This window comes from Fomitiporia mediterranea, assembly GCF_000271605.1.
Source record: "Fomitiporia mediterranea MF3/22 unplaced genomic scaffold FOMMEscaffold_3, whole genome shotgun sequence".
NCBI lineage: Eukaryota > Fungi > Basidiomycota > Agaricomycetes > Hymenochaetales > Hymenochaetaceae > Fomitiporia > Fomitiporia mediterranea.
The window spans coordinates 2,964,431-2,990,760 of NW_006760388.1; the positions used below are offsets into that span (position 1 = coordinate 2,964,431).

Below are 26,330 nucleotides of genomic sequence, written 5' to 3' on the forward strand. Positions count from 1 at the left end.
CTCTCAACCACGCGTCTACGACACGCACAACGATGAGACCAACCCTAGCATGTCTCTCCAAAGCCTCAAGGCGGCCTCTCACCTCAAAGCGCGGTAACAAAGACTACTACAAAGGTATACATCCCTCTAAAACACGGCCGTTTGCCTTCAAGCTAACTGAAAAACGTCCTCTTTTTGCATTCATGAAGGTACACGACAGGCCTCTCTTCCCGGCCTACGCACAGGCGCACCAGGAAAATACTTCGGACGAGGGACGAACGCATACCGCTTACTTGACGAACGTGTGCGCGTGTTCGTTGCACCTCCTGTGTCTGAGCTCAATAATTCACCCGTGCGTTTTCTTTTTCTTGCATTCTTCCTTTACCTCCTCTCTTCCGTCTTTCTTCTGCGACAGAAAGAAAGACAACTGATTGTCTTCTCGTCTCGTATAGTTAAAACCATATGTCCGATGGATGACACATCTTTCAAAAGAAGAGATGGACCAGCAGCCATTTGGTCGCTTACCTCAAGGAGGCCTGAACGGACAGGTCTACCTCGACACAGTGAAGGGCAGATTGAGGAAGCCCGCAGACACGGAGGTGGCGCTAAACGCTTCGGGAGAAGCTATACCCTAATTATTTTAATGTCCCAGGATTAGTCTAAGAGTTTTGCTCGACTTTCCTACATCTTGCAGATATCATGTACTATATTTTCTTCGACATAATCAAACATAAAAATTGCAATGATAGCAAAGCAAACTAAACAGCAGACTAAACAGGTCAAAATTAGAGCTTGTATCCCTATCCTTCCCGTCAAAAAAGACTTCGTTCGGGGAGCGGGGCGTTCAAGTCGAATTGTTTGAATTGAGACTCAGGAAAGTACCTTGCCTGAACCATCCTTCCAGCGAAATATCGACCATCCAGCTCACGTACGGTTTTCCATGCTGCAGCTGGTCCATTGAATGCTACGAAGATCCTCACGGCATCTTCCTCGTTCTCTGGCGGAGGTTCAACGAGGTGCACGAGCACTCGGTTTACAGTTCCATTCTTCGAACACTCATCCCCGATCTCCTCCCTTAACTCATCGTCCTCTGCATCCTCCGGGCCAACCATATTAGTGAGCACGACGACACGGCTCGGTGGTCCGAACCGAGCAAGATCCTCCCGAGTCTTTGCATCCTCGTTTGCGTTGATTATTCGTCCCCGAGATACACCCATTCCAACAGGATCTTTCGGTTTAATCGGTCCCTTTTTCGCCTTTCCTTCGGCCTCTTGCACGACCTTCTCGACCGTAAGAGCGTTAACGATTCCCTGGCCCTCCGCACCAAGACCTTGTCCTTCTTTGTGACCCCACTTTGCCATCATTCGAGCTGCAAACCCGTGTGGATCGGGTCTGGGCAAATGTGTATTTTAATCATCTCATCCAAACAAGACAAAACATGGCTAGGCATACCTATCCTCCACTGTATCTTTTGCAGGTAAGGCTTCGACTGCGGCGCCATTTCCTTCCGCCTCTGCAGAAGCAGAAGCAGCAAGCTTCGCAAGACGCGCAGCGACGGCCGCAGCTGCCTCGCGACTATTTTTGAGACGGGCCTCGAACTCAGGATTCTGTGCACTTGAAGTAGCTGGCGCAGAGGTCGGAAATGGTTCTGGCGGAGGTGGCACAGACGGCGGAGCGAATGGATTAAAGGAAAGTGTCGGTTCTGGTTCAGGACTTGGTATTCGAGTCGGTTCCGGTTCTGGTGCAGGTACAGCGCGTCCTTGGCTCAATGCTAAGCGGCGCTGGTATGCCTCGTCACCGGTCTCTGTCTTAGTTCGCGGGGCTGGAGTCGTAGCTGACGGAGCAGCAATACCTTGAGACATGGCCAGACGGCGTGCATAAGCCTCGTCCCCAGTCATAGAGGTGTCGACCACAACAGGAGGCGTATCATCCATATGCCTAGCCTCGTCCTCCCATCTAGCTATCATGATGAAATTAATTAGCTCGGATAATGCGAACAAAAGTACCATCATCGATACCATTCTTCGCGGGTCTGTCATCATCATCGCTATATGAATACTCGCTAGCGGAATAACTATCACTTCTATATCTCTTCCTTTCATTTTGTTGCCTCTCGATAGCGAGTCTCAGCCTTCGCTCCTCTTGTTCGCGCTTCTTCCATTCCTTGTACTCGTAATAATCATTGGGTCGAATAGGATTGTAAGGCTCTGCTGGGTCCCAAGTCGGGACAGCTGGAACATTTTTATTCTAAATATTAGAAATAATAAATATATAGGTGTGTTTAAGATAAAATAGAAGGACGATACAAGCCTTCTTGCCCTTCCGTTTTCCGGATCCAACATTATTTTTCTTACGTTTTGCCCTAAATCCGTTCACGTCCTCATCGAGGACCATCGATGGTGGCTTAATCTTCTTGCCCCATCCCAATCCGGTGGACTCATCGACCTCCTTGGGCTTCTCGGGCTCGACGACGTTTAGAACTGGCTCCGCTGCGATGATTGCAGTTGAGGAAACTGTCGTTGCGGCGATCTGTGCGCCGACGGGCAGGGCACGAGATGACGTGTTCGGGGCCTTCGGTTTTGCTTTTGGTCCGCGTCGTACAGGTGCGAAGGCGAGAGCAGCGGACCAGCCTAAAGTGGGTCGGCGATGGAATCGCATAGCAATAAATCATGTACGGGTAGTCATTTAATACTGTGTTATTACGCTTTGCGGACAGTGGACTGAATACCGGCTGAAGCTTTTCCCGCTGCTGCATCGGCTTCCGTCGCAGGGCCCTCAATTGCAATTGGTGCGGGTGTACTTGCTGAAAGAGATCTAGATGGAGAATCTGAGGTGAGAGACTCGACGACGTCTTTCTTCTTCTCGTCAACCTGAGGCGTTATTTCGGTTGAACTAGAAGGTAAGACGGTCGTTGCGGATGAGAACTGGATGCCGCCGTACAGGCCTCCCGCTTTACGAGGAGGTTGAGCCATGGTCGGATAGTCGTGGGTGGGTAAAGAGTCAAGAGCAAAGTCCACTTCGTCACGTTTCTACGCCTTCGGTCAACTCCTGCCGCCGGATAAGGAAACTCTCAAATAAGGTCAAACAATGACCAATAACTATAATAATCTCAGTCAAATCCAGGGTTTGGTTTGCACGTAGCTTACATTCGGTATTCAAAGCAGATGCGACTCATTGGATCAAATGGTATTCACCAAAAGAAACGAAAACGTAAATAAATTAATCCGGTAAATAAACATAAGTTAGAGCGATGCCACGGCTCTCGCATGCTCTTCGTATTGTCCCCACCCGTAAGGCAGACCACTGCCAGTCTGCCAGGCGTCGAAGCTCATGGCCAATTGGCAGACTAATCTCACGCAATTTTGGAAATATTCCGTTCATAATCTCTACCGCCCACTCTTCAATGTCAACTTCGTAATTACCGAATACTTTGAGCAATTCTAGTTGAGTGAGACGTTGCCCCAAAGCTTTCAAAGCTGAAGTTTTGAACAAGACCGATAACTGAAGATCGCGAAGGGAAGTACAGGACGCGAGTACATCTACCCCAATTACTGAATGGAGGTCGTTTCGCGGTGATTCTTCTTTGATACAGTACTTGAGAGCTTGTAAATTCTGTGCAGCCTGAAGTAGGATAGTCTTGACGTCGTAGTTGGGACTGTATTCCGGGACGACGACTGTTAGTTCTCTCAAATTCTGCCATGCATCGAATGCTATGTTTGAAAGGTTTCCGTGTGTTATCCGGACTCTGTCCATGATTAGAGTTTCCAAGTGTGGCAAGTGTGGTTTGAATACTTGAAGTTCACAGATACGTAAGTCTACATTCATAAGTTCCAAATATTTCAAGTTCTGGTACCGGGAAGCCAAACTCTCATTCCAACGTAGTGATGCATTGATAGGCCGATTGACTTCAAAGGACCAGTACCATTGCATACCTTCCACACGTACCTTTGTAATACCTTCAGTGTAGTGGAAACTCCGCAGATACCACTCTGAGTGGATCGCACAGTCACCACCCAGCGAGAGCTCAGAGAGATTCTCGAGGCGGAAGAGCGGTGTTAAGCTCAAAGCGATAGTGTTGACTTCACGACACGGGCATTTCCCCCCAGTTGGGCATATTCGAGACACAGGATGTAGACGCAGGGCTCGGATCCGGTTTCCGAAGTATGGCTTATCAGCTAAAGTCCGTGATAAGAGGTGGCAGGAGTGATATGAGCGGATGTGGGGCGAAGAGTATAGAATGCGACGAGTGGCACCAAGCCAAACAGAGGAAACCAGGGACAATTTCGCTAGGTCTTTAGGATGATAAGTCAAAGAGGCTTGCTGTATGATAATCGGGACCAAATCATCGATTGGAAATGGACATCGACTCGCAGGTAGAGGCTCCATTCGGAGGGGGGCAAAAAGGAGTAGGGCACTCGCAATGTATGAAGTCTTTTGCAGTCCGGAGTTAAAAATCAATTTGGGTCGTTCACTGTGGCGGGACTGACTACCATGTGCGCCGGAGATCTTGGCGCCGCAATATTCAGACGTGACAAAAAGTAGCTCCATTATTGGGCGTTGCATATTCACTTAGTCTTACAGCGAATGGGATATGGAAGCTGTAAGATGGGTGAAGTCGCCGACTGGGAATTGGATATGTCGTAGGAAAAGAAGGGTGGACGAAGAAATGCTACCGAAAGTCGGGGTGGAACGGAAATATGGTATACACGTGATCGTGACGCGGACGTTACTGTGGCGCGCTTCGTTAGAAATCGCAGGACCAGTGCTGCAGACTATCGATCCTTTCCTTTGTGCACCCGTCCCGTCAAAATATTGAGTCATGCCAGCCAGAGTATGCCATCTTTCGCCTCTACTTGTTCAAATCGCTATGCTCATGATATTTTTCCCAACAAGCGAAAGAAGGCAAATCCGGAAGTCGAAGATTCAACTTCTCCAAGCGCTCCACTTGGAACACGTAGGTCAGCGCGTCAAAAAGACGCGTCTGCGATACCTGGTCAGATATCTATGCTCTGTTACATAGTTAAGAAGAATATCTGACGCATAAATGCGTCTTCGAACCCTAATTTACTCGTAAGTAGTTCCCCATTTCAAATCATTCCAAGATGGCTCATTGGGGTTATTGCATATAGAGAGAATGTACGCTCATGGGATATTTATTCGTCTTCAGAACGCATTCTTACTTTTGGATAGTCTTCGGATGCTGTAACTAGAAAGAGAAAAGCTGTGTTCGTATGTTTCGTTTTGATGATGTTTTTTCACTAACTTCGTTCCAGATTGGATACCCAAGAAGTGTGCTTCCCGCGAGAGCCAAAAGTTAAAATATTGTAAACACTGAGCAAATCTTCTAGGGTTAATGTTCTTCCGCATTACTTAACGGAAACCTTCGTGCGTCCGTTTCTTCCGTTCCTCTAGGTTAACACCTAATAAGCTTTGCAGTGACTTCATCTTAGTGAGGACTGCATGTTTTCCATTCGCAATACTACGCTAAGCCACCGAGACAGGAAAAGAAGACGAGGAAGCGGTCAAAGGAAACAAGACCGTCTGCCGCGACTGAGAAGAAGTGAGTTTTCTTTGGAACCAAAGCATCCGGTCCCGAACCGGCGTCATTTCAAAATTAAGAGCACGTGTCAACCACGTGGGCGCTACCATTAGCCCTCACGCTTCACCTTTCATGCTTCTTGCGTACTCTCATCGTCGCGTACTGATCCGCTGTGCTCAGCAGTAAGGCGACGGGCTCGGGTAGCTGTACGCGTTTGCGTCTTGCTTTCTCTCACCTTTTTCCTACCTTCGAATGCCTTTCTGCTCATGGTGCATTTCTAATAAGACAACCAGCAGTGATGACGGCGCAGAGGAAGGTTCAGCTCCTACTAAGAAACGGGCTTCCGGGAAATCAAGAGAGCAAGAAGGTGTAAAGACGCCGGAGGAAATCTTCGACACATATGCCGACGCCAATGACCCTCAAGCAATGGGTGCAGAAGGACTTGAGCGACTGTGTAATGACGCTAATATTCCAATGGACGGTGCCCGTCCACTGTTGCTCTCCTGGCAACTCGACGCGAAGGAGCTCGGGACCTTCTCACGCGACGAGTGGATAAATGGTATGAATGAGTTGCAGTACGTAATCTCCAATTTCTTCTTTTAGACAGTAGTTTATTCCTTTGATTAGAATAAGGAGTCTTGATTCATTAGCCGACGCCCTCATCGATCTGGAAGAGCTGATAGTGTTGCGCAAGCCTCCTCCAGCCAAGCCGACTGAACGATCCATCTCAAAAGGAATTAAGTCAAAGTCCGCGCCACCCGCTATTGATAAGTACAAGAAGGACCGTTATTGGAAATACGCGGCGACTGTCGACTCAGCTTTCTCGGAGTTTTACGGCTTCTGTTTCACACTTGTCAAGAAAGAGTGAATACGCCCTTATATCTTATCAATAGAACAGTTGATGCTCATCTTCTATTTATTTTAGGGGTGCTCGCAGCATAGATATGGATGTGAGAGCCGTGTTCACATGAATGTACCTTCTTACTTCACTAACACTACGACTAGTATGCTTGCGCCTTCTGGTCGGTTATTCTAGCACCGACATATCCCCTCATGTCGGAAGTCATAGATTTCATAAATGTGAGCTGTGCATATACGTATATACGGCGCCGAACTGACACCACCCAAGGACAGAGGGACGTATAAGGGTGTTAACAAGGACCTATGGACTATGGTTAGTGCTTTCCTAATACCATTACAAGGTCAGGGCTGACAGAAGTGATGAAGATGAAGGAGTATTGTGAATCGGTAACTCCCAATCTGGATGGCTACGATAGTGAAGGGGTGAGTTAACTGAGTAAACAAGCTAGTATACGATATTCACACATTCATAGGCTTGGCCCACCTTACTCGACGACTTCGTTGAATGGAAGAAGGGGAAAGCCGGTAGCAGCGCCGGATCCGATCCCGAAAACGCTCGGCCCCCTTCCACCTGAGATCTACGCATATAGAGATATTTGAAACTACTCACAATGTACGTTTCGGGTGTTATTATCGTCCTGAAAAGACCAGTTAATTTTCGTGAACAATAGATACCTAATTACTTACTACGCAATATTCCTCATTAGTCACTGTGTCGTTATGTTATAGTTGTCTTCGATAGCAGAAGTATCAAGTCAATACTTCATTTTGTTCACCTGACATGCGGTGTGATGAATGCTGTGCCGGATGAAACAAAACATAAAATGGATGTTTACAATTACACATCTATTCTACAGTTGTGCAAGAACGAGAAACTAAGAGATACAGCTAATACACGTGTACAGATACATACATACAGATACAATACATTTGAGATTAAATTAAATAATATCAGTTTTATCATTAATCCCCCTCTCAACCCCCTTTTCCGATTTCTCAGACGAAGTCAATGCCATGGGCCTCAACGGATCGTATGCTTTCCATGTCTTAAATACGGGAATCTACCAGGCCTCCTAAGTCCCTTGATTGCGATCGCGCGGAAGGAGGCTGCAATCTCGCTGACGGAGGTCCGTCGCGTTGTATTGAATACATCGGGAGAAATGAATAATTCTGCGAACTCCGCCCCGGATGAAGGGAACGAATCCTGAAAACTGGGAGCCTGCCTCGTACCGTCCTGATTGGTAAGTAATAAATTCGACACAGCTCCCGTATGTGTGTTATCCAGCAACAGTTTATTCTGTCCCTGTCCTTGTTCCTTCTGACTGTGTTCCCGAGAAAGAGAAGAAGACGAGGTAGTTGGAGGATGAACCTGGAACATAAGCCGCCTCCTCCATAACCTAGGATTAATCCTGCCCAGACGTCGTAGATAGCCTTCATCCTCCACCGACAGATAGGACTGTGATCCAGTCGTACCACCAGTGCTAGTAGTATTCACAATAGCCGGGACGACGATAGTGTCGGGTAAGGTCGGCAGCCCTAACGAAGCTCGTACTTCTTTCCAGTACCCGTTGATCTCCATCCCAAGGAGCATAGTCTCCGACTCATTTGCAAGTCCTGCAAGCCCAGAGTAAGATGGATAATAAGCAGAGGCATGGGTATGAATATCGTCAAGCGCAGTTGTCCTCTTCGCTTTTAGCCCCTTGAGTAAACGAGTTCCAGTTGCAATAAAGAGAAGTACTAGCGTTGCGCCAGAACGATGAGTTGGTTGTGGTTTCGTGATCGAGACCATATCCCTGGCTTGCAGGATAACGGGACCAAGGAAATGAGAGGCGGGGCGAGAGGCCAAAACTTTTGCCAACAGATTTAAATGAATTTGAAGCATGCCAGCCTCGCCTGAAATGCGGTCGAGAACAGGAAATAATCCAGCCGTCCAATGTCAGCCTTTGACAGGTTAGTCAGAACTTAAATCTTTATTTTTTTAAATGAAAATTCTTATTTTTTTATTTCCTGTAATTAAGTAGTTCCCTCCCGGCGAAAGTCCAACCTCTCACTTCAAGGCTTGTTCACCGACATTGCCTGCATCGCCTCTCGCAATTCTGCCTCAGCAAACACCGCAGCCTCCTTCGCTACTACCAACTTCTTCTCTAGCTCTTCACTCGTCATCGGCCGCTTATGACCACCCTCGTCCACCATACCAAGCTGGTCAAACCGCGCTAAAGTGTTACCCACATGCGGCAGGGATCCATGAGGGTCCCAGCCTTGGTCGTTGGATGCAAGAATTGTACGCACAGCCGCCAAGTTAACCTCGCGATGCAGTTCCTCCAGTTTCGCCAGTTGAATCTCCATCCACTTCGCGCGCTTATCTACTGTTGGGGTCAATGGTTCAAGCGAATCAGTATCAAGGTCTTCGTCATCCTCCGCGTCCTCAGGTAAATCATCGTGAACGAGGCCGTCGAACGATGTCGAGCTGTGCAACGCATACTCATGCTTCAAGTTCTTCAAATCCTGACTGAGTACATCGAATATTGAACCCCAAGTCGACTGAGGAAGAAGCTGTACCAAGTCCGACATTGTTTGGGTCAATGTTTCCAATAGCTGCTGGAATGATGCAACGGTCTTATCATTGAGAGGGGACAGGTGGTCCGTGAAAACCGCTCCGGTGACTGGGAAGGCAGAAAGCGCTCGAGCCATGGTATTGTAATCCAGTGAGATCTTGGTAGCCGAATTAATCTTGCTCGTATCGAAGAAGGGATGAGTGTCGAGGTAAAATTGTCCCTTTTCTACGTCGATGTCTTCAAAGAGTTCCGCAACGGACTTTGCCTTCGTCGCAGGACCACTTTCAGAAGACTCCCGAGTCATACCAGCACTGTCAACATCTGTCTCTAAAGAAGATCGCGTGACTTCGGACACATTGGGTAGCTTCGGCGTAGGAAGCTGAACCGACTCTGAGTTAGCGGTCACGGCGGAAGGAACACTGGATTGCGTATCATGGGCTACATCATCCTCTTTCGGAATCCTGATCGGCTTCGTCGTCGGTTTGTTCTTCTTCGGCATCTTTGACAATATGGGCATAGGTGAAGCAGTCTCGACTGCAGCACTGCTAGACTGAGTCCTGCTCGTGGCTGGCCGAGAACCTTCCGCCTTTTCCGCAGTATCACCCTTTAGACTTTGTTTGGCCTTCGCCTGAGCTTTATTCTTTGCCGCCTTCTCTGCCACCTTATCCGCTTCAACCTTTCGCATCGCAAGCAGACGTTCCTTTTCTAATCGCTCTTTCTCAGCTTCGCGTTCTGCCTTCTCCTTTGCTAAACGCTCTTTCTCAGCCTTTTGCTTCGCTTGTCGCTCCTTCTCTTCGGCTCTCTCCCTAGCAGCTCGCTCTCGCTGTTCAGCCTTTTCTTTTGAGATACGTTCTCTCTCAGCTGCCTTCTCCTTCGCTATGCGCTCACGTTCGACCGCCTTTTCTGCTTTCTTCGCAGCCTTACGATCCGACTTTGTCTGAACGGCTTCATCCTTGACAGGAGAAGAATCACGGGTCTGTTGCGCTGATTGAGCAGTACGCGGTTGCGAATGGGTGTCGGAGCTTGCACCAGCGGTTGGTAAAGCCGGGAAGTCAGCAGCCGAGAGCATCGGAGATGGAGCACGGTTTGGTTCCGGTGTAGATTCATTTTCAGGCAATGATGCAGAAAAAGATGGTGGTGATGAGTGATAGACTGATTCAAGAAAGGTTAAAACAGTATTAGCTCAGACACATCCTTACATGTATAATTCAGAAAAGAAGCAAAACCGATAAAACATAGAAGCAAATATCGTGCTTGACAGCAGGCAGCAAACAGAATACAGAACGCATCGATTGCGACGACTACTTTCACGACCATAACAGTCTTCGCGCTGCGGAAGCATGGCTTGTGGAGAGAGAACTATACACATTGGCACGTAAAGACTTACCCAAAGGTCCTTGATTATGGGATTGACCTTGAGCAATCATGGGCGAGGTCACCAATCCGTTGGCGAATGCTAGCGACGAAGGGACTTGTCCCGGAAAAGACACGTTATGCTGTGACGTGAATTGCTGACCATGCTGAAGAGAAAGCCCGGGAGGTTTGCTTTGGGATAGGCCCGATGAGAAACTACTGTCTGGCGGAGAGAAGTGGAACCCGCCATCGTTCCCTGCAGCGGACATATATGGAACTGACGACATAATGGCGGGATCATGGAACGGAGCTCGAGAAGAGCTTAGTACATTATGGTTGTCTAATAGCAAAAAGATGTCTGTTATCGTTCCGGTTACAACACAGTGGAACAGGGAAACAAACCAGAAGCTCCAGTCGTGCGCACAGCCGGGCCACGGCCAATACCCAACATGTCCTTCAAAGACTGCTCAGATGAGCCCATGTCGAAGGGTTGAAAGCGTGTTGTCTGAGGTGCATAGGATGGTTGTGTCGAATGAGGAAGCGCTTGTGCATGAGCATAAGGGACAAGTGGAGATCCACGCGTTGAACCTGGTGTTCCTGTACGCGTTGGCATGCCCAAGCCTGGTGGAGGCGGGAACTCATGCTGTCTCTGGAACGGCCATGGTGCATGTGAGCTCGTTCCTGAGGGCGGATTTGCATTCTCGGCCAGCGAAAGAGATGATAAAGAGGTATTTGCACTCAAAAGTGGAGAGGACGTCCCAGAATTTAGGAATCCACTCGAGCTTTGCCTTTCCCGAGCAAAACCAAATCGTGACATTCGGCGAGAAGCGTCATCGTCCGGTGCTGGGGAAGGTCGTTGAGCAAAGGTATGAGACGGCGTCTCTGGCGCCTCTCCGAAAGGATTGAATGATCCAGTGTATCCTGACGAAGACGACGCAGTCCTTTCTACTCCAGGTGCCTTGAAACTTTCATAAAGAGGCCTAGACGACATAATACCATGCGAAAGTCCAGGGGGTGGGTGGAATGGCGACGCATTATTGACTGGACGCCCGTCGGAGAACGGATCAAAGTGCCCACCAGGCGATAACGCTTGGTCACTATCTAAGTCCGGAAGAGCATCAAACTGTTCATCGTCGACGGCAAGCTTCGGATCTAAATTGAAATTAAAACCACCCGATTCACCATCTCCGCCAGTGAGATTCTGTAAGGTGCGATCAAGATCCGGGAAGGGACTAAAGGACGTTGAAGATGGTAGTGCTTCACGACGATTCATAACATCGTCAAGCAACGCCTGGGCCTGAGTTGAGATCTGATAAGATGAAGTCGAAGCCTCGCGAATAAGAGGGGAAGAGGTCTGTGCAGTTGAGGGCGTTGCAATGCCAGGCGGAGGAGTACTCAGGCCAGGAGGTACGGCTGGTAAACCTGGAGGAGCCGCCGTTGTAGAAACAGGAGGGGTAGCCACTCTTGGAGCAGACAAAGACGGCGATGCAGATACGGCCTCTCCAGAGCCTGCATCTGATTCCACAGCAACGGAAGAAGCTGGGGAGCGCGGAGGTAAGGGATTCTGAGAATCCTTCCGCTGCTTCTGCCTAGCAGTTTGAATGGCAGATGCGGGAGAAGCAGGGAGTTGAGGTAGACCCGCAATGCTAGGTGTGGAAGGTCGAGACGAGGACGCCTGCGATGAGGGCTTCGTAGGTTGTCTTCGTTCTGGCGGAGCTCCCTGTCTGGCAGAAAGAGATTGTTGCGTCCGTGATTCGCCCACTGCACCGGACCTGGTGGTGCGGTGACCTCTGCGAGTACCCCGAGCAGAAGTACCACCTGCATTACCCACTGACGAAGGTCCGAGAGCCGGTTTCGTGCCCCAACCAGCGGAACGCGGTAACCCAGCTGAGAGAAATAATTTAGTCATCGGACGAAAATGTCCCACAAGGCGGAAACACTTACCACCTTCTTCGGATCTCTTGATCCCGACTCCAGACCTTTGACGATTCTCACTATCCTTCATTGTATGTTTCCTAATAGGGATTAGTATCAACCCAAAAGACTGGATAAGAAACATCTCACAATGTGGTCAGATCCTCTTTGGTGAAACAATCCTTTTCATCACCCCATTCATGAAGGTCCATACAACCACGATTCGTACATGAGACGCCTCGAAGGAATGCAATGCAGTATTTGGTAGTCCCGTAACTCGCTCGCATCATCTCATCTCCACCGCTAGGTGAGGGAGCACCATCGACTACCTGAATAGCGCGAGCGGCATCTTCACGCCGGTAATACGATATATACAACCCGAGGATGGGAGCCCTCCCACCGGGCGGAGTGCGCTTCACAAGCAAGATTTTAGTGATTTTCCCATACTGCCCAAAATAATCACTTGAGCGCAAAGTCGGAATTAGCTGTGAACCTCTGTTAGCATCATTAACGTGATCCAACAGAGTGGGGTAGCCCTACCTCCTCCTTTGCATAGCGTGATCCGAGACCGACGACATACACCACGTTGCGCTGTACGATTCGCACATTTGTAAGGTGACGCCTCCCAAGGGCATCAAGGTCCTTTCTTTCGCGTTCACGCTGTTTCTTTTGCTGCGTTAGGCGCTTAAGGCTGGTTGACGAGTAAAATAAGCGAAAAAACTAAGTGGCATCATTAACCGGAACCGGAACAACGTACTCCTCTTTGTTGACCGGCTTAAATTGGACGGCCTCATCAAAATATTCACGACGACACGCAGGACAGCGGCCATTGAGATTCTCTTTGATATGATGCCAGCAGAAACGGCAAATCTTCCGGTACACCTTGCATTAGGCGCCGCTGTCAGAAAGTATATGCGAAAGCGACCGACCTGGTAACCACACGGACACGGCTTGAAATTCAGGTCAGACAAGTCCATCTCCTCAAGGCAGAGCGGGCAGTCTTCATCTTCCTAGAAAGTTGGTGTGCCACCGTAAAAATTTCTCCGAGGAAAGAGCACGGCAAAGACTTACCGCCTCCTCATCACTCCAATACGCGTCCTGTACACCGGCCAGTACGTGTGATTTTGAGGCCGAGGATGTCATATGGCTGCTGTGGACCACCGGAGCAGGGAGCGATGGATGCAGCTTTGACATCGACATGGTGGGTTGGGGAAGAAATAAGCGCGAAGGATGGAGAAGGAAAGGACAGAACGAAGAAGACGCGAGTGCACAACACGTTCCTTCACATTTCACAAGTCCTCTTCAGGGCCGGCGCGCATTACGCAATTGTTCTCCTTTTAGGGTTGCCCCAGACACAGGCAATAATTTATGGCAAAATATAACAAAGTTTCATTTATTTGCTTCATTTGTCAGGAGCAGTACATAAATTAAAATAGGTTTTGTGCTGGCAATGATCCAGGTAGTAGGTAGACTCATATGTCAAGAAATACTACCTGTTACAGATCGAAATCGAAATCATCATTCTCATCGTCCAACTCTTTCCGACGCTGGTACTGCAATGAAATGTTAGCTGCAATAATAGTCCTTTAGTGGTTTGAACACACGACAATGGCTCCCTTCTTAGCTCCAACCTTAGACTGCGCATCCTCGGCCTACATTCGATAATGTGATTAATTAGACTGATCATTACCAGGCATTGGATGTACGCACCTGTTCCAGGAGACTTATCAGCTGATCCTCGCCTACACGCCCTCTCAACTGCCCAGTTTGAGCCATTCGCAGTAGAATAGTCTCCATCTGCGAAGACCTCGTAGGGCTCACAAGCGCTATCCTCGCCACTACCAACATCATTCATCCGTGTCAATGAAACTTCTGACACAACTCAATCAAAAGAAAAAGCAAGAAACAAAGCTCACATCTCTCCCGAGCCTTCTGATCAAGCACAGTCGCCAATAAATCTCTCCTCATCTGCTCTTCAGCCGCGCGTTTCGCTTCTGCGTCTGGGTCATTATTTCCGCCTCCAGGTGGTGATGGGAATCCCTGAGGCGAAGAGGAAGAGGTTTGGCCGGGTGGTGATGCATTTTGACGGAGTTGCTGTAGTCGAGCGGCTCGGATCGCTGCTAATTCTTGATCGTCCATCGTAGAGGCGAGAGCGGGAAGTCAATTGTAAGGCGAAGGATGGATGCTAGATGCTGAATCGTGATCGCCACACGTGCAGCTACATTCTAATTATAGTATACCAGTCGATCCTTGACCTCGACTTAGTCACCACACTCAAAACTTGCACCGAAACCACCATGCCCGCAGAAATATACAATGCAAACCCAACAGTCTTCACAACTTCAAAGCCCTCAAAATCTTCGCTCTCATCGCATTCATTATGGATCGATGACGTAGATGCATCAGATAATAGTGATGACGACGAAGTAGAGCCAATCGACTCCGATGAGATATTCGGTATGGGAATGCATAATTTCTTTCTTCCGTCACGGATATATGCTTACAGTTGGCTGAATAGAACATATCCGGGGAATTTTGGACCCAGAACATCCCTTGACTCTAGAACAACTCGCAGTTGTTTCCGCAGGCCAAGTAGATATCAAAGGGAATAACGTCTTTGTCGAATTCACACCGACCGTACCGCATTGCGGCGCTTCGACGCTCATTGGTGCCTACATACACAAACCCACGCCTTTAGATTCCTCTGTTAACGAAATTGATTGATTAGGCCTGTCAATACGAGTCCGACTGATGCGAACCCTTCCACATCGTTTCAAGGTGGACATTCGCGTCAAGCCTGGGTCTCATCAAAGCGAGAGTGCATGTACGTCCGCATATAGTCGACATTTCCGAACCATGACTTTTCTGATTATTGACTTTCATAGTAAACAAGCAACTGAACGATAAGGAACGGGTTGCAGCTGCGTTGGAGAATAATGCGCTCCTGAACGTTGTGGAGCAATGCTTGAAGTCTCCTACTCAATAACATCGTTCTCTGTGGATAATTCGGAGGGCGTCATGTTGTTAGCACTTCATCACTCTTCACTCATCTTACTCTCATTCATGCCGATGCACACGTTTCATTACATGTAATGCCCTACAAATACACATTGCATATATTCAATACAAATCACATGCAAAGCAATTAGACAGCAAGAGGACACAAAAACAAAACAAAAAATGCCCAAGCTACCCATTTATCTATCTCATCGATGTGACCTACGCCAACTTTGCTGGAATGGTCCCGGACCCGGACTCGGAGCAAAACCAGCCTGCATATGCCTTGGGGGAGTGCTCTGTCCAGCAGACTGAGAAGTGGAGAACTCCCCTCCACCGAACATCATGTTACTCGGGTACATCCCTCCGTACGGAGACTGTCTCATCATTTGCGTATTTTGTTGCGCAATGGGTGGGATGTTGGCGTTTTGTATAGGTGTGGGTGTAGGAGGTTGGGGTGCTTGTGGTGCTTTCCAACTCTACAGGATATCAAGTCAAAAATCGGTTTGAATAGAGTGAAGAAATATACTTACATGTTGTTTCCCCTCTTTGTACAGCTCTTCAAGTTTCTCGTCCCAAAGTCCTTGTTCTTCGTACTCCTGAAACTTGCGAAACAGCAATAGGGCACAACGTGCATCCTCGATCGAGTCGTGCTCGCCGGTTTGGATGTTCTCTTTCAATACTATCCATGAAAGGAAGCGCAGGGAGAGTCGTCGATGACGAGATTCGATGAAGTAGATGTCTACGGTGTCGAGTACTCGGTCTGCAGGTACGAACAAGTCTATTACGATATTTTATTAGTGTCATGGATGTGCACGTGCGAAGGAAGATGGACTTACTGATGATGCGAAAATCTTTCTTCAACCCATGTCCAATAAAGACACATCCAAGATCCACAAGTAACCTAAGTTTTTTGTACGCCACCTTCAATGGGACAAGCGTTTGTCTCGACATATGTGGGTCCAAGTCACCATCTTAAATCATCATCATAAATAAAATAAGTCAACCAATCAAATACTTCCCAGCAGGCGGAAAGAGACACGTACATTTGATACCAGAATACTCAGTCAGATAATCCACGATCGCTTCACTGGTATGTATATGATCATCGATGAACGGTACGCCGAACTTTGGTCCTTCCGTAGCTCGCAGGACGGATACACGAGCGAGACTTAGACGAGCAGGGCGAAGGACTTTCTTCGTACCATCTGACCGATACTCTGATTCTTCCTGAGAAAAGGGTGAGCTAGTGGATACATGTAGAATGAACTGAGAGAACCTGCTGCATCGAGACGAACTCTGCATCAATAGAGACCATAGTCCCTGGCTTTGGAAGCTCGTCCTGTCCTAGTAGTTCATGCTTAATGGATGCGTTATCCCGATTCCTGCGAAATGAAGTAGTTGTTTTAGGTAACGGATGCCAGCAACAAGTAAATACGTACAAAGAAAGGTTTATATCTTTACATAGAATAGATACGTCAAGCTCTCTTGGAAGCGCATCTAGTTTCAATTTGTCCTGCATATCAACCCGCTCATAATACAAGATTGCAGGGACCTAAAATAATGGAGAGTTGTTTATCCATATCGATAAACGCACACGACTTGGAACATACCTTCCAATTACCAGAAAACCCAAGAGCCTCCCGTTCCGAAACGTTCGTAACGACGAAATCATTGAACACAATCCATGGTTCCATTAATTGTCCTCTCTCGGCTTCAGGGACTGCAGATGTTTTATTCAGCTGATATTCAGCACGAACAGGCGGGTCAACTAACTCTTTACCACAGAAACTAGATGTCCGTATTTCTTGCCCTCCGGAACTACTTCCACAATCATCGACTGTCAACAATAAATCCCATTTAGTTCGAAAGTAAAGTACTTCGTGTCGACAACTTACTCGAAGCTCATATTGAACAACCTCAGCTTCGTCAACACCATCGACCTGTCCACGAATCTCAACAAACGGCTGCAAGAAATTACTCTGGCGAAGTCGACTATCGAACCAGAGTCTATGAGACGAATTCCCAGCCTCATATATCGACGTATTGAGCGCTAATACCGGCGGAAGGTCTTTCGAAGGTACGGATTTGCGACTCTCATTTGACGAGAATTGTTTGCAGAGGGGACACGTCGCTTTGTAGACGTTACTGCGAAGCAACGACTCTCGAATGATACTCGCGAAGTCTGCTTGTGGTGGATTATTACCAGGACTCTGAAATAAGTTAATATATAAGCAAAATACAGTTAGAACGATTAAAAGTTCAAGCTTTACTTACGGGTCTTGGAAATATCATATCCGTAACGTGTGCCATTCCTTCCTTTTGCCGTTTCCTCTTACAGCTCGTGCAATAAATATTCGTCTTGGTATCCAAACCAAGCAATTGCGTAACTGGTGCAGCGATCATCGATGGATTCGTGTTCTCGGACGGGATGATAAGAGGATTATGAGGGAAATTATTCCCTTCCGAGCTTAGCTGATCGAGGAGGAACCTGTGGAAGCCCTGAATAGTGTCGCTGTAGGTGTGTGCAGGCTTCCCGTAGTCGATGTACGAAATCTGATTAAATGCTATATAAATCGTTTAGTTAATAATTCCAAGGTCTATATGCGCTATTTAAAGTATGGCTTACCTTGAGCAAGCACTCCAACAGTCTTGCAGAAGTTGCTAGCTTGACAATTGACACCACGAGCATCGCTGAGCATGCGCATAGCGAATCCGAGCTCACAGAGGAAGCAATGCTCGCGATTACAGCTGGTAAGGATATGTGATTCCGCAAGGCGTCGAATAGGTAAACAATAGTGTAGCGTTTGGACGAGACTGTTCGTATAGGAGTTGACGATATGCGATTCGAGTCCGCTATATTCTGTTTTGTTGTAGAAACTGTTTATTCCAGGAATATCGTCAAAGGCCATACCAGCCATACAACTCTAAACGAGAGTACTTACGCAAAATCAAAGTCTTCAACACCGAATTTCGAATACTGGATAGACACCTCGCGGAACGGGCGTGGAATTTCTTCCAGTCCTTCTTCAATTGGAGTTTCTGGCTCCGTCTGTGAGAAATCAACTCAGATACCTCAAAAATCCGTATAACTTCGGCTGTTACCTGGTCAGAGCGAGGTCGCACACTACGGAACCTCCCTTTGTCTTTCTTCGTGTCCGTCGACACCACGTTCCGCCTGCCTTGTAGTTCCTTCGGTAATGTCGCATAACCAACGAAATCGTTCATTCTCATGCTGCTCAAGATTTGCGTAGGGATTTTGGGTGGTGGAGGGTAAGATAAGTTCGGAGGGAGGAACTTGGGCGTCCAGGAGGAAAGCAGCATTGAGTCGTAGTACGGCATACCTATCGAGTTCAGAGGACTGAAGAGAATCAGTGAGGAATCTGGAAAGACAAAGTCAAAAAAATCTCACGTCGAGTCGTTCCAATCAATACTAGGAACTGGCTCGGGAACGTCTGGCCATTCGACCGGCTGCCCCTCAAATCCATTGAAGGGTACTGTCCCTTCCTCATCGCCCGCTGTCATCAGTTGGATACCACCATCGGCATCACCAAAGGCAAGATAGACACCCGTAGCGGAGACTGCTACGGAGCTGACATAGGACGAGACGTCAAGCTTAGACGAACGATAGAATAAGAAACACGGTTTGCGAGTACGTAACGACACGCTTTACCTGATAGAATTCACCACCATCGCCTGGGTTGGATGTATCCACTATATTCACAAGACCTCTCGTCGAAGTGACGACAACGCTGGATGACCGTCGAGGAAGGGTGTTAATAAACCCAGGTCCAGCAGAGAAAGAGGATGGAGGTAGCGCTTTAAAGCTTCTCAGGTCGTAGACTTTCACCAGCGGTTCCGGGAACGGCCTTCCCTGTCTTTCTCTCCTATAAAATTATGGACTTATAATACTGCATATAATCACATACCTAACACCCCAACCAATAGAGAATACGAGGTTACCGCTAACCTCTAAACCCTGCACACCCTTCGTGTGTGCTTTCACAGATAATTCTCCGAAATCACCCTTCGGCCCGATTCGTATGTCATGCGTCCGAATGTAGCCATCTCCCGAGCCAGAGAGAAGAAGCGTATGAGAAGACACGAGGTGAGTCAAGAGAGACGGAGCAGGCCATTGTCTGACTAGAGCACCCGTTGAGCTGTTGATCAAGGCAAGCTCCGGGATACCCGTGGATATTGCAATGTTTGGAGACGCGCTTATTGCATTAGAGAAAGTCGTAACAGTATGCAAGGACCTAAATAGGCAAAATATCACTTCCAGCCCAGCTTGCTGTAGATTGAGCGGTTTACTTATGATACCAGTTGTTCGCTCCGCCCTTGCTCCATTGCCCAACACCTCTTCCCGCCGACCCAAGAGCTCTGACATACTTGTCGCCGACCAGTATCTTCTTCACAGCCAAGTCTCCCCCAACCGGAAAGTGAACGCCGCGAGTTCCTTGTGTGCCATAATATGCTACTACGCTTCCAGAATTATTGCCAGTCCAAAGTGTATCCGACACAGGATCAAATGCCAAGGATGTTATCGGTTGCGTATATAACCCATTTTGTGTCGTTATGGGTGCAATGAGGCGGTACGTCGTCGACATGACCGACCCCGACGATCCAGGCGCGGGTCCAAATTGCAGTCGCGCTCCCAAGATTTAGCAGACACGCGCTTGCTCGGCTGTGTCCGAATACACCGCGTCCTGACTGTGCGATCTCTATGCACTTGAACTCCAACCACGATGGATCGTTGGGAACGACCAGACCCACAAAAGATCTCGTACAGCTTCTGGCTCTATGTATCTTAATTATTTTTTACTGATTATTACATTTCAGTGTGGCGTATGACCGCCTCTTTCGTTCGAATACACCTCTATCAAGGATCAAGGATGCAGCATTCTGTGGACGACTCTTCACGGATCCGGCTGAACAAGACGGCTTGGGAGTGGCGGGAAGGAGCATGGCTTGGAAGGTGAATTATTCGCTTATCTGCTACTTACAGTGAAACACATGAATTAAAGCGATCGCTCAGCTGTTCTTGATACCCACAGTGCCTTTGACGCCCCCGGCCTCCCAATCCCCGGCGAAGCCCCCATTAGAGGCGTTAAAGGTCAAAAGAAAAGGATATACATCGCTTCTGCTCGAAAAGATGCGGGCGCCTGATGGTAGTTACGAGGAGAGCTTTAGTATTCCCGGTGTGGAAGAGTTACCTCGACCATCAGAAATGAGGGTCAATCTGCAACGTGATAACCCACTTAGTCTTCATGAAGATGTGAGTAATTCAAGTGAAAACTTATATTACCATGCTTAAGATTCTTGAATAGAATCCGTGGAAAGAATGGTTCACTGCAGTAGAACTACGAAAGACAATCCGCCAAGATGTTGAAAGGACGTAAGCTACACCCACCTCTCTTCCAATAACACGCCCACTGATTTATTTTGAGTTAATTAGATTTCCTGACCATGACTACTTTCGAGATTCAGACGTGCAAGCACAACTTACGCACATCTTATACGTATACTCAGTGACACATCCCGACATTGGCTATCGACAGGGCATGCACGAGCTCCTTGCACCATTATTTCATGCAGTCGATTATGATTCTTTACTCCCAGCCGAAAATGAGGATCCCGGCATCATAGAGTTCTGCTCGCGTACGTGGGTCGCAGCAGATGCATGGACGCTTTTCGATGTAGTCATGGACGGCATGAGGTCTTGGTACGAATGGCGAGAACCGACACCACCTCCTATGCCAGCAGCTTTGCAGACACAGTATCGCCATGGCCCTCCAGAAGGTCAATTAGAGTTGAAACCTTACGTGGCTCCTATCGTTATTGCATGCCAGAAACTGCAATCACAGATGCTTAGGGCTGCTGATCCCCAGTTATGGCAAGGAATGCAAAAAGCTGGTGTAGAACCGCAGATATACGGAATGTCAGTTTTTCATACAGCGGGTTTTACAGCGCATATAAACTGATGGTACTCGGTTATTGTAGACGCTGGCTTAGGCTTTTGTTCACAAGAGAGTTCAGTCTTCCAGATGCAATGATGCTTTGGGACGGAATCTTTTCCTGCGATGGATCCTTTGAATTAGTCCCGTGGATATGTGTCGCAATGTTGATCCGAATAAGGAATCAATGTGAGCTACGTCTTCTCATCCTTCTACCATGGTTAATCTAATTTCGTGTAGTAATTCCCGCCGAGTACAGTGTCCAGCTCACCTTCCTTCTACGTTATCCATCGCCCCCATCAGACATCGATCCGTCTTGCCCTAATCCCGCCATACTCCTCCTTCGTCAAGCTTTCGCTCTGTACACTGCTCCAAATCCATCAACGGGAGCCTCGATAGCGATTGAGAACAGGAACCTGCTGAACATTCCATTAGACGTGCCTGAACCTCTACGGTCACCCATCCGAACAAGGCCGCCACCAACGAGGCCGCGGTCAAGCACGGATGCGCATAAAGCTGGCCCGAGCAAAGTTCCTCAAGGACAACATCGTCCTGTGCCGCAATCCCAGTCATTACAGATGGGCTTCCCGGAACTTCTTGCGCGAGGTCTGTTTGAGAGGGGAGAAAGTCTCGGGATAAACAAGACAGTAATGAATGCTGTATCGGAGATACGCGTAAGTCCGGTTTGTGATATTCTCCTTATTTCCCCTTTATTGAGGAGTTATTTGTAGAAAAATATTCCCGATCTAACGAGCCAATTAATGCGATCACCATCAGTCGAAAACGTCAACAACAGTTCCTTCCCTCTCATCACCGAGCACCCTCCTGAAGAACGACCACCATGGGAGCATCGATCGCGCTTCGAGATGGAGAAGGACGTTGCTGATTTACGTGCGTTTCAGAAAATGTTGGGCGACGCAGTTGGCATTGCTGTCGATGCACTCCTTTTAGATGAAGGCTCAGACCGAGACGCAGATGAGCTCAAACGGATTAGAAATCGAAAACGCGAAGCTATCGAGAGCCTTGCGCATGTTCGTGACCTATTGAAAGCTACGACTAGTGATATAGACGAGGAACGGCTTTACGGAGAGGAAGAATACAAGCGACGAAAACGAACACCACCTCCACAAGCTAATGAAATCAAGCAATCAGCTTCACCTCCGCCACGTCCTCCTGAACCTGCTGCAGCTGCACGTCTATCCTTGGAGCATCGTAGACAAAGGTCTTCACCGTCACCGAGGACTTCCCCGTCCGTCCCTATAGCATCATTACCGCGTACTCCAGCAATTATCCAACAACAAAGGGATCCAACACCCATAAATCGTACACTGCAAGCTGCGACTCTTCCTCGACAAAGAAGCGGTTCTTCCACATCCAACCCAAATCCGACACCAGAATCAGACCAACCCTACCGAGCACCTTGGAATTACACGAGATCGAACTTCTCAACACCATCTGTAGATACTGCGGTGTTACCTCGACTACCGCCTAGATCGTCCCGTTCTCCAGTATCCTTACACTCTGATTCTTCGACGTATCCGACGAACCAAGTACCTGCCCGGCAGGTCAGGAAAGCGAGTAACGACCCGTTGGGGGCGATACCGTCATAGCCTCATAGTATAGAGCAGTCGTATTATTGTATTGTCTGTAAAACACGCGCGTTGTACAACGGTTGTAGATTTGAGACACAGGCTTTATTGGCGCATCGTACACACCGCAGCTCACTCTCTACAACTGCACTGATCAGATTTGCGCCTCTCTGTCGCTGTCTCGCCGATACAAAGGCCTGGTGTGTAACTCAGCTCAGTTCAGACATTGGATGTTGCTTCAGTCTGACTCAACTCGAGTCCTGCCATTCTGCAACCCCCGACGAAACATAAACGCAGTCCGTATCATCATGTAAGTTCATCCCTTATAAGAAAGCCTTAGATGTATTCGGTCATGTACACTCACTTTCAATGGCAAACGCTACACTTGACTACGGATATGCCCACACTTTTCACGTTCGCTCCGATCCTGAATATGTTGATCCTAGTCTGGTGCCCTTATTTGCCTCTGAAGATGTCACCCAAAAGTACTTTGCCGTAGCCATGTTGACTGTATTAGTCTATAATGCTTGTGTGTCCTACAACTCACTAAACCGAAAGTTTACTGACGAATATAAACTCAAGTCACAAATATGGACAAGGAGGTATGGCGATTGCACACAATCGTATCAAGCACTTGCTGACCATATAATTGCAGATTCGATACTTCTGGGTGAGTTTAATATTCGTTTTCATAAATCCGTGGCTTATGACAAAACAAAGCGCAATCCGTGGTGCCCTACAAGTCTGATTTATTTTGCAGTATGTGCCCTTGTAAAAACTATATGAGATTATTCATATTAAATTTTAGTGTTTAGAATCACTACAATGGACTCCTAGGACAGATCTGTGCCATACTTAGTAAGCAGATGCCTCATGATCCCATTAAATAGTGCAAAGTAATTGACAAGTGTATTTGCTATAGTCAACAACTACAATGTGACCCTTCTGAGGTGGGCAGTATATCATGCTATCAAGAGCAAATGCTAACCTCAAAATCCGAATGTATCATTTACAGTTGTGGGTTGTATCTTCTAATCATACATTCTATTGAATTACTGTAATAATACTTAGGCAAGGCAACTTTGTGGATTACTGATTTATGTAGTAAGTACTCTAGTGTTACTCAATGTCATATTCTTATAACCTAGTTGGTAGGCTTGATTACTATTCTGCTTATAGACTGTATAGAACTTATCTGAACTATGTAATGGTTGTTTACTCATGTATGATTATTTGTAGACATTCTTCAAATTTGTGTTTTAGCATTTTACCATCAGTGTTACAGTTCTCTACTCTTGTACCTTCAGTTCTGAGGGTTCTACACCCTTCTGTACTGGAACTCAGGACTTCTGTCCCTCAGGGGTGCTGTCTATGAACTATATGTGTGCTGACTCTTGCTACTACCCTTCCTTACTTCATCATTCCATTCCTTTGACCACCCCTTCATTCTTTGTTTATTCTATAGTCTCTTACCCTTTGTCCATCCCTTTATTCTTTGTACCTTTATCTTTGACATTCCTTTCTTTCATTCTTCATAGCTTATCATTCTTAAGTGGCTCATACTCCCTGAGTACTTTTGTGTAGTTTAGTATATATAGGTGTACAAGATCAGACTGGTTCTGTAGTCTTGATCTTGTCTACTCTAAGTAGTCCTGTACTCTTAGGCTTACTCTATATACTCTACTCTTGTCTCACTCTCTCTCTCTGCCTGTTCTACAAGTTCCAACTATGTTCTAGTGCTTGTGTTCTGTATTTCTGTTATATAGAATAGTTGTAGCCTGGGTCCCCTTACTGAGCCTTTAGGTCCCCTCTACACTATTACTAACATCAGATCAAGACTACCTATTACCACCCTACAACTCTCCTACATTTTGAGCATTAGTACTTACTATTGTGTCAATCTCTTTTCTTTGTCCCAACCCTTTTACATTTTTAAATTTTAAACTTTCTAAACCCTTTTAAACTTTTGCCACCCTTCTTCTATTCATTACCCCTTTTAGTTTAGTGCTGATTCCTTTATAGTATAAACATGAACCCTCCTACACTAACTACCACCCCTACTGTCCTGCCAGATCAGTAGTTACAAGTAGAACTAGCTTAATACATGTAAACCTCTATCTAAGAGGCTTTTGTCAACTACATACCTCTAGCCCCTTCAGAACCTGTTCTAATTGTTCTGAAAGTTATAACCTGTTCTAGAAAGAAAGTGTATGTAGCCTACCCTTCAGACTTTAATAGGTAGCACTTTAAAGACTTCTAGTACCAAGTTGAACTATATGTGGCTACTACTTTAACTGATTTATCCTCAGATCTTAATTGTGTCCTATTTGTCCTCTCCTTCATAAAGGAAGGTAATGTGGCCACCTAGGCTTAGAACTGGATTGAAGGCTATTAGATTGGAAGTCTAATCTGACTTTAGAATAATGAGTCATATTTGGAATTCATAAGGCAGCTCTATACTTCCTTCATTAATCTGAATAAGAAGTACAATGTACAGAACAAGCTTGTGTCTCTGTAACAGAGCAAACATTCTACTAATACCTTCTTTCAGGAGTTCAATATTCTAGCCTAGAAGGTAGGATTCATACTTAGGTTCAATAATGTCCTTATCAGAATGCTTGAAAAAGCTCTTCACCCAGAACTAGTTAATAAGATTCTTAGAATAATGTTAAAACTGGTCACTTACACTGAGTAGAAGACATACACTATTTCCTTCAACCAAGCTGTAACTCAAATGTATTAAGTCTGTACAGAATGTCTGTACATGTGTCTAGCTCTAACAGTTCCAAGCCCTCAGATCAATCTGCCTGTAATTTGTAATCAATCTGTTCTGATAAACATTAGAGAAGCTTAAAAGTGAGGAGTATACTTTGCCTGTAGAAAGTTAGAGCACTAAATTAAGGACTGCCTACAGAAGTAACAGTACATCTGTTAGGTTATTAGAGTAATAATGAGTAACAAGTAGGATTTGTAGTAAGAAGCCTTTTCTACAAATCTAGAAGTCACCTCAGAACTCTTAGACTCTGACTATGTACTCTAGGATTTTGTAGAGGCCTAACAGTAAATACAGTACTAAAGAGTTATGACTCAGATTTTTTAATGGCTACTTTTGATTCAATAGACACTATAGGATTAGAAGTAAATAAAGTAGAAAAAGCAGAAAAAGTAGAAAAAATAAATCAACAAAATTATTTATTAGAAAGAAAAAAGTCAAAAACAAAAGTAGATAGTTCTCCTATTTCTCCTGATTCTTTTGATTCTTCTCTTTGCACTTTATCCAAGTCTAAATCTGTACAATCCAACCTACCACTTCTGTGTTCTAAGATCTTAGAACATTTGGAACACTACCTAGCCCTGTTCACTACTTAGTAGTTTGTCTATAGTATTAAGTAGGAATAGTCTCAGCTGAGTTCACAGTTGAGAACATAAGTCTATCCTTGTTAAAAGAGAGAGGTTAATGAGGAAATGTTAGTACATATACTTACCCTCTCAGACAACAAGGCTGTACAAGCTGTACATTCTCTTCAGAACAAGTAGTAGTTCATTCAAGAATGTTTTAAACACTAGCTCTAGGTCTCTGTCCTCTTGG

At 46.7% G+C, this 26,330-nt stretch overlaps 10 protein-coding genes across 10 annotated transcripts; 4 read left to right on the top strand and 6 right to left on the bottom strand.

Annotated features, from left to right (window-relative positions):
* Nucleotides 1-8: 8 nt before the first annotated feature.
* FOMMEDRAFT_18283 (uncharacterized protein) lies at nt 9-2,955 on the bottom strand. Its single transcript, XM_007264164.1, has 6 exons — nt 2,290-2,955; nt 1,998-2,226; nt 1,432-1,939; nt 432-1,371; nt 189-331; nt 9-114 (listed from the first exon to the last, which is right to left on the bottom strand). The coding sequence occupies exons 1-4, from the start codon at nt 2,635-2,637 to the stop codon at nt 792-794; spliced, it is 1,665 nt and encodes a 554-aa protein (XP_007264226.1). The 5' UTR covers nt 2,638-2,955; the 3' UTR covers nt 9-114; nt 189-331; nt 432-791.
* Nucleotides 2,956-3,198: 243 nt separating this feature from the next.
* FOMMEDRAFT_153443 (uncharacterized protein) lies at nt 3,199-4,527 on the bottom strand (the record flags this gene model as incomplete). Its single annotated transcript, XM_007264165.1, has 1 exon — nt 3,199-4,527. The coding sequence occupies one exon, from the start codon at nt 4,525-4,527 to the stop codon at nt 3,199-3,201; it is 1,329 nt and encodes a 442-aa protein (XP_007264227.1).
* Nucleotides 4,528-5,770: 1,243 nt separating this feature from the next.
* Nucleotides 5,771-6,954, top strand: FOMMEDRAFT_153444 (DUF298-domain-containing protein; the record flags this gene model as incomplete). Its single annotated transcript, XM_007264166.1, has 7 exons — nt 5,771-6,093; nt 6,146-6,382; nt 6,444-6,468; nt 6,524-6,598; nt 6,648-6,692; nt 6,746-6,802; nt 6,853-6,954. The coding sequence occupies 7 exons, from the start codon at nt 5,771-5,773 to the stop codon at nt 6,952-6,954; spliced, it is 864 nt and encodes a 287-aa protein (XP_007264228.1).
* Nucleotides 6,955-7,398: 444 nt separating this feature from the next.
* FOMMEDRAFT_166366 (uncharacterized protein) lies at nt 7,399-8,261 on the bottom strand (the record flags this gene model as incomplete). The annotated part of the gene is made up of 1 exon (XM_007264167.1): nt 7,399-8,261. One exon carries the CDS (start codon nt 8,259-8,261, stop codon nt 7,401-7,403), a length of 861 nt encoding a protein of 286 aa, XP_007264229.1.
* A 127-nt stretch (nt 8,262-8,388) lies between these two features.
* FOMMEDRAFT_166367 (uncharacterized protein) lies at nt 8,389-13,438 on the bottom strand. Its single transcript, XM_007264168.1, has 9 exons — nt 13,273-13,438; nt 13,131-13,211; nt 12,959-13,071; nt 12,742-12,892; nt 12,352-12,686; nt 12,232-12,302; nt 10,690-12,174; nt 10,322-10,627; nt 8,389-10,086 (listed from the first exon to the last, which is right to left on the bottom strand). The coding sequence occupies exons 1-9, from the start codon at nt 13,399-13,401 to the stop codon at nt 8,432-8,434; spliced, it is 4,326 nt and encodes a 1,441-aa protein (XP_007264230.1). The 5' UTR covers nt 13,402-13,438; the 3' UTR covers nt 8,389-8,431.
* A 137-nt stretch (nt 13,439-13,575) lies between these two features.
* On the bottom strand, nt 13,576-14,352 carry FOMMEDRAFT_119597 (DNA-binding TFAR19-related protein). Its single transcript, XM_007264169.1, has 4 exons — nt 14,118-14,352; nt 13,912-14,039; nt 13,806-13,853; nt 13,576-13,754 (listed from the first exon to the last, which is right to left on the bottom strand). The coding sequence occupies exons 1-4, from the start codon at nt 14,338-14,340 to the stop codon at nt 13,698-13,700; spliced, it is 456 nt and encodes a 151-aa protein (XP_007264231.1). The 5' UTR covers nt 14,341-14,352; the 3' UTR covers nt 13,576-13,697.
* A 146-nt stretch (nt 14,353-14,498) lies between these two features.
* FOMMEDRAFT_79617 (uncharacterized protein) lies at nt 14,499-15,187 on the top strand (the record flags this gene model as incomplete). The annotated part of the gene is made up of 4 exons (XM_007264170.1): nt 14,499-14,658; nt 14,720-14,869; nt 14,930-15,025; nt 15,087-15,187. The coding sequence occupies 4 exons, from the start codon at nt 14,499-14,501 to the stop codon at nt 15,185-15,187; spliced, it is 507 nt and encodes a 168-aa protein (XP_007264232.1).
* Nucleotides 15,188-15,692: 505 nt separating this feature from the next.
* Nucleotides 15,693-19,805, bottom strand: FOMMEDRAFT_78690 (uncharacterized protein; the record flags this gene model as incomplete). Its single annotated transcript, XM_007264171.1, has 16 exons — nt 15,693-15,979; nt 16,038-16,172; nt 16,245-16,428; nt 16,478-16,583; nt 16,641-16,753; nt 16,812-16,921; nt 16,975-17,038; nt 17,097-17,411; nt 17,476-17,765; nt 17,828-18,078; nt 18,144-18,250; nt 18,304-18,559; nt 18,611-18,813; nt 18,872-19,076; nt 19,128-19,454; nt 19,510-19,805. 16 exons carry the CDS (start codon nt 19,803-19,805, stop codon nt 15,693-15,695), a joined length of 3,249 nt encoding a protein of 1,082 aa, XP_007264233.1.
* A 344-nt stretch (nt 19,806-20,149) lies between these two features.
* FOMMEDRAFT_104560 (uncharacterized protein) lies at nt 20,150-22,762 on the top strand (the record flags this gene model as incomplete). The annotated part of the gene is made up of 7 exons (XM_007264172.1): nt 20,150-20,173; nt 20,234-20,473; nt 20,526-20,593; nt 20,654-21,136; nt 21,199-21,341; nt 21,393-21,826; nt 21,884-22,762. Exons 1-7 carry the CDS (start codon nt 20,162-20,164, stop codon nt 22,760-22,762), a joined length of 2,259 nt encoding a protein of 752 aa, XP_007264234.1. The 5' UTR covers nt 20,150-20,161.
* A 348-nt stretch (nt 22,763-23,110) lies between these two features.
* On the top strand, nt 23,111-23,489 carry FOMMEDRAFT_153451 (uncharacterized protein; the record flags this gene model as incomplete). Its single annotated transcript, XM_007264173.1, has 3 exons — nt 23,111-23,270; nt 23,324-23,343; nt 23,397-23,489. The coding sequence occupies 3 exons, from the start codon at nt 23,111-23,113 to the stop codon at nt 23,487-23,489; spliced, it is 273 nt and encodes a 90-aa protein (XP_007264235.1).
* Nucleotides 23,490-26,330: the final 2,841 nt, after the last annotated feature.

What these genes read in the sequence shown, in the direction of transcription:
- FOMMEDRAFT_18283 (XM_007264164.1), bottom strand. Translation starts at nt 2,637, where the DNA reads ATGCGATTCCATCGCCGACCCACTTTAGGCTGGTCCGCTGCTCTCGCC. An exon ending in TGACAGACCCGCGAAGAATG is followed by an intron (nt 1,940 to 1,997) that starts GTATCGATGATG and finishes TCATCATGATAG; the next exon opens with CTAGATGGGAGGACGAGGCT. An exon ending in AAAGATACAGTGGAGGATAG is followed by an intron (nt 1,372 to 1,431) that starts GTATGCCTAGCC and finishes ACATTTGCCCAG; the next exon opens with ACCCGATCCACACGGGTTTG.
- FOMMEDRAFT_119597 (XM_007264169.1), bottom strand. Translation starts at nt 14,340, where the DNA reads ATGGACGATCAAGAATTAGCAGCGATCCGAGCCGCTCGACTACAGCAA. An exon ending in TGATAAGTCTCCTGGAACAG is followed by an intron (nt 13,854 to 13,911) that starts GTGCGTACATCC and finishes TATCGAATGTAG; the next exon opens with GCCGAGGATGCGCAGTCTAA. An exon ending in CTAAGAAGGGAGCCATTGTC is followed by an intron (nt 13,755 to 13,805) that starts GTGTGTTCAAAC and finishes ATTTCATTGCAG; the next exon opens with TACCAGCGTCGGAAAGAGTT.
- FOMMEDRAFT_166367 (XM_007264168.1), bottom strand. Translation starts at nt 13,401, where the DNA reads ATGTCGATGTCAAAGCTGCATCCATCGCTCCCTGCTCCGGTGGTCCAC. An exon ending in ATTGGAGTGATGAGGAGGCG is followed by an intron (nt 13,212 to 13,272) that starts GTAAGTCTTTGC and finishes CCAACTTTCTAG; the next exon opens with GAAGATGAAGACTGCCCGCT. An exon ending in GCGCACGACTGGAGCTTCTG is followed by an intron (nt 10,628 to 10,689) that starts GTTTGTTTCCCT and finishes TTTTGCTATTAG; the next exon opens with ACAACCATAATGTACTAAGC.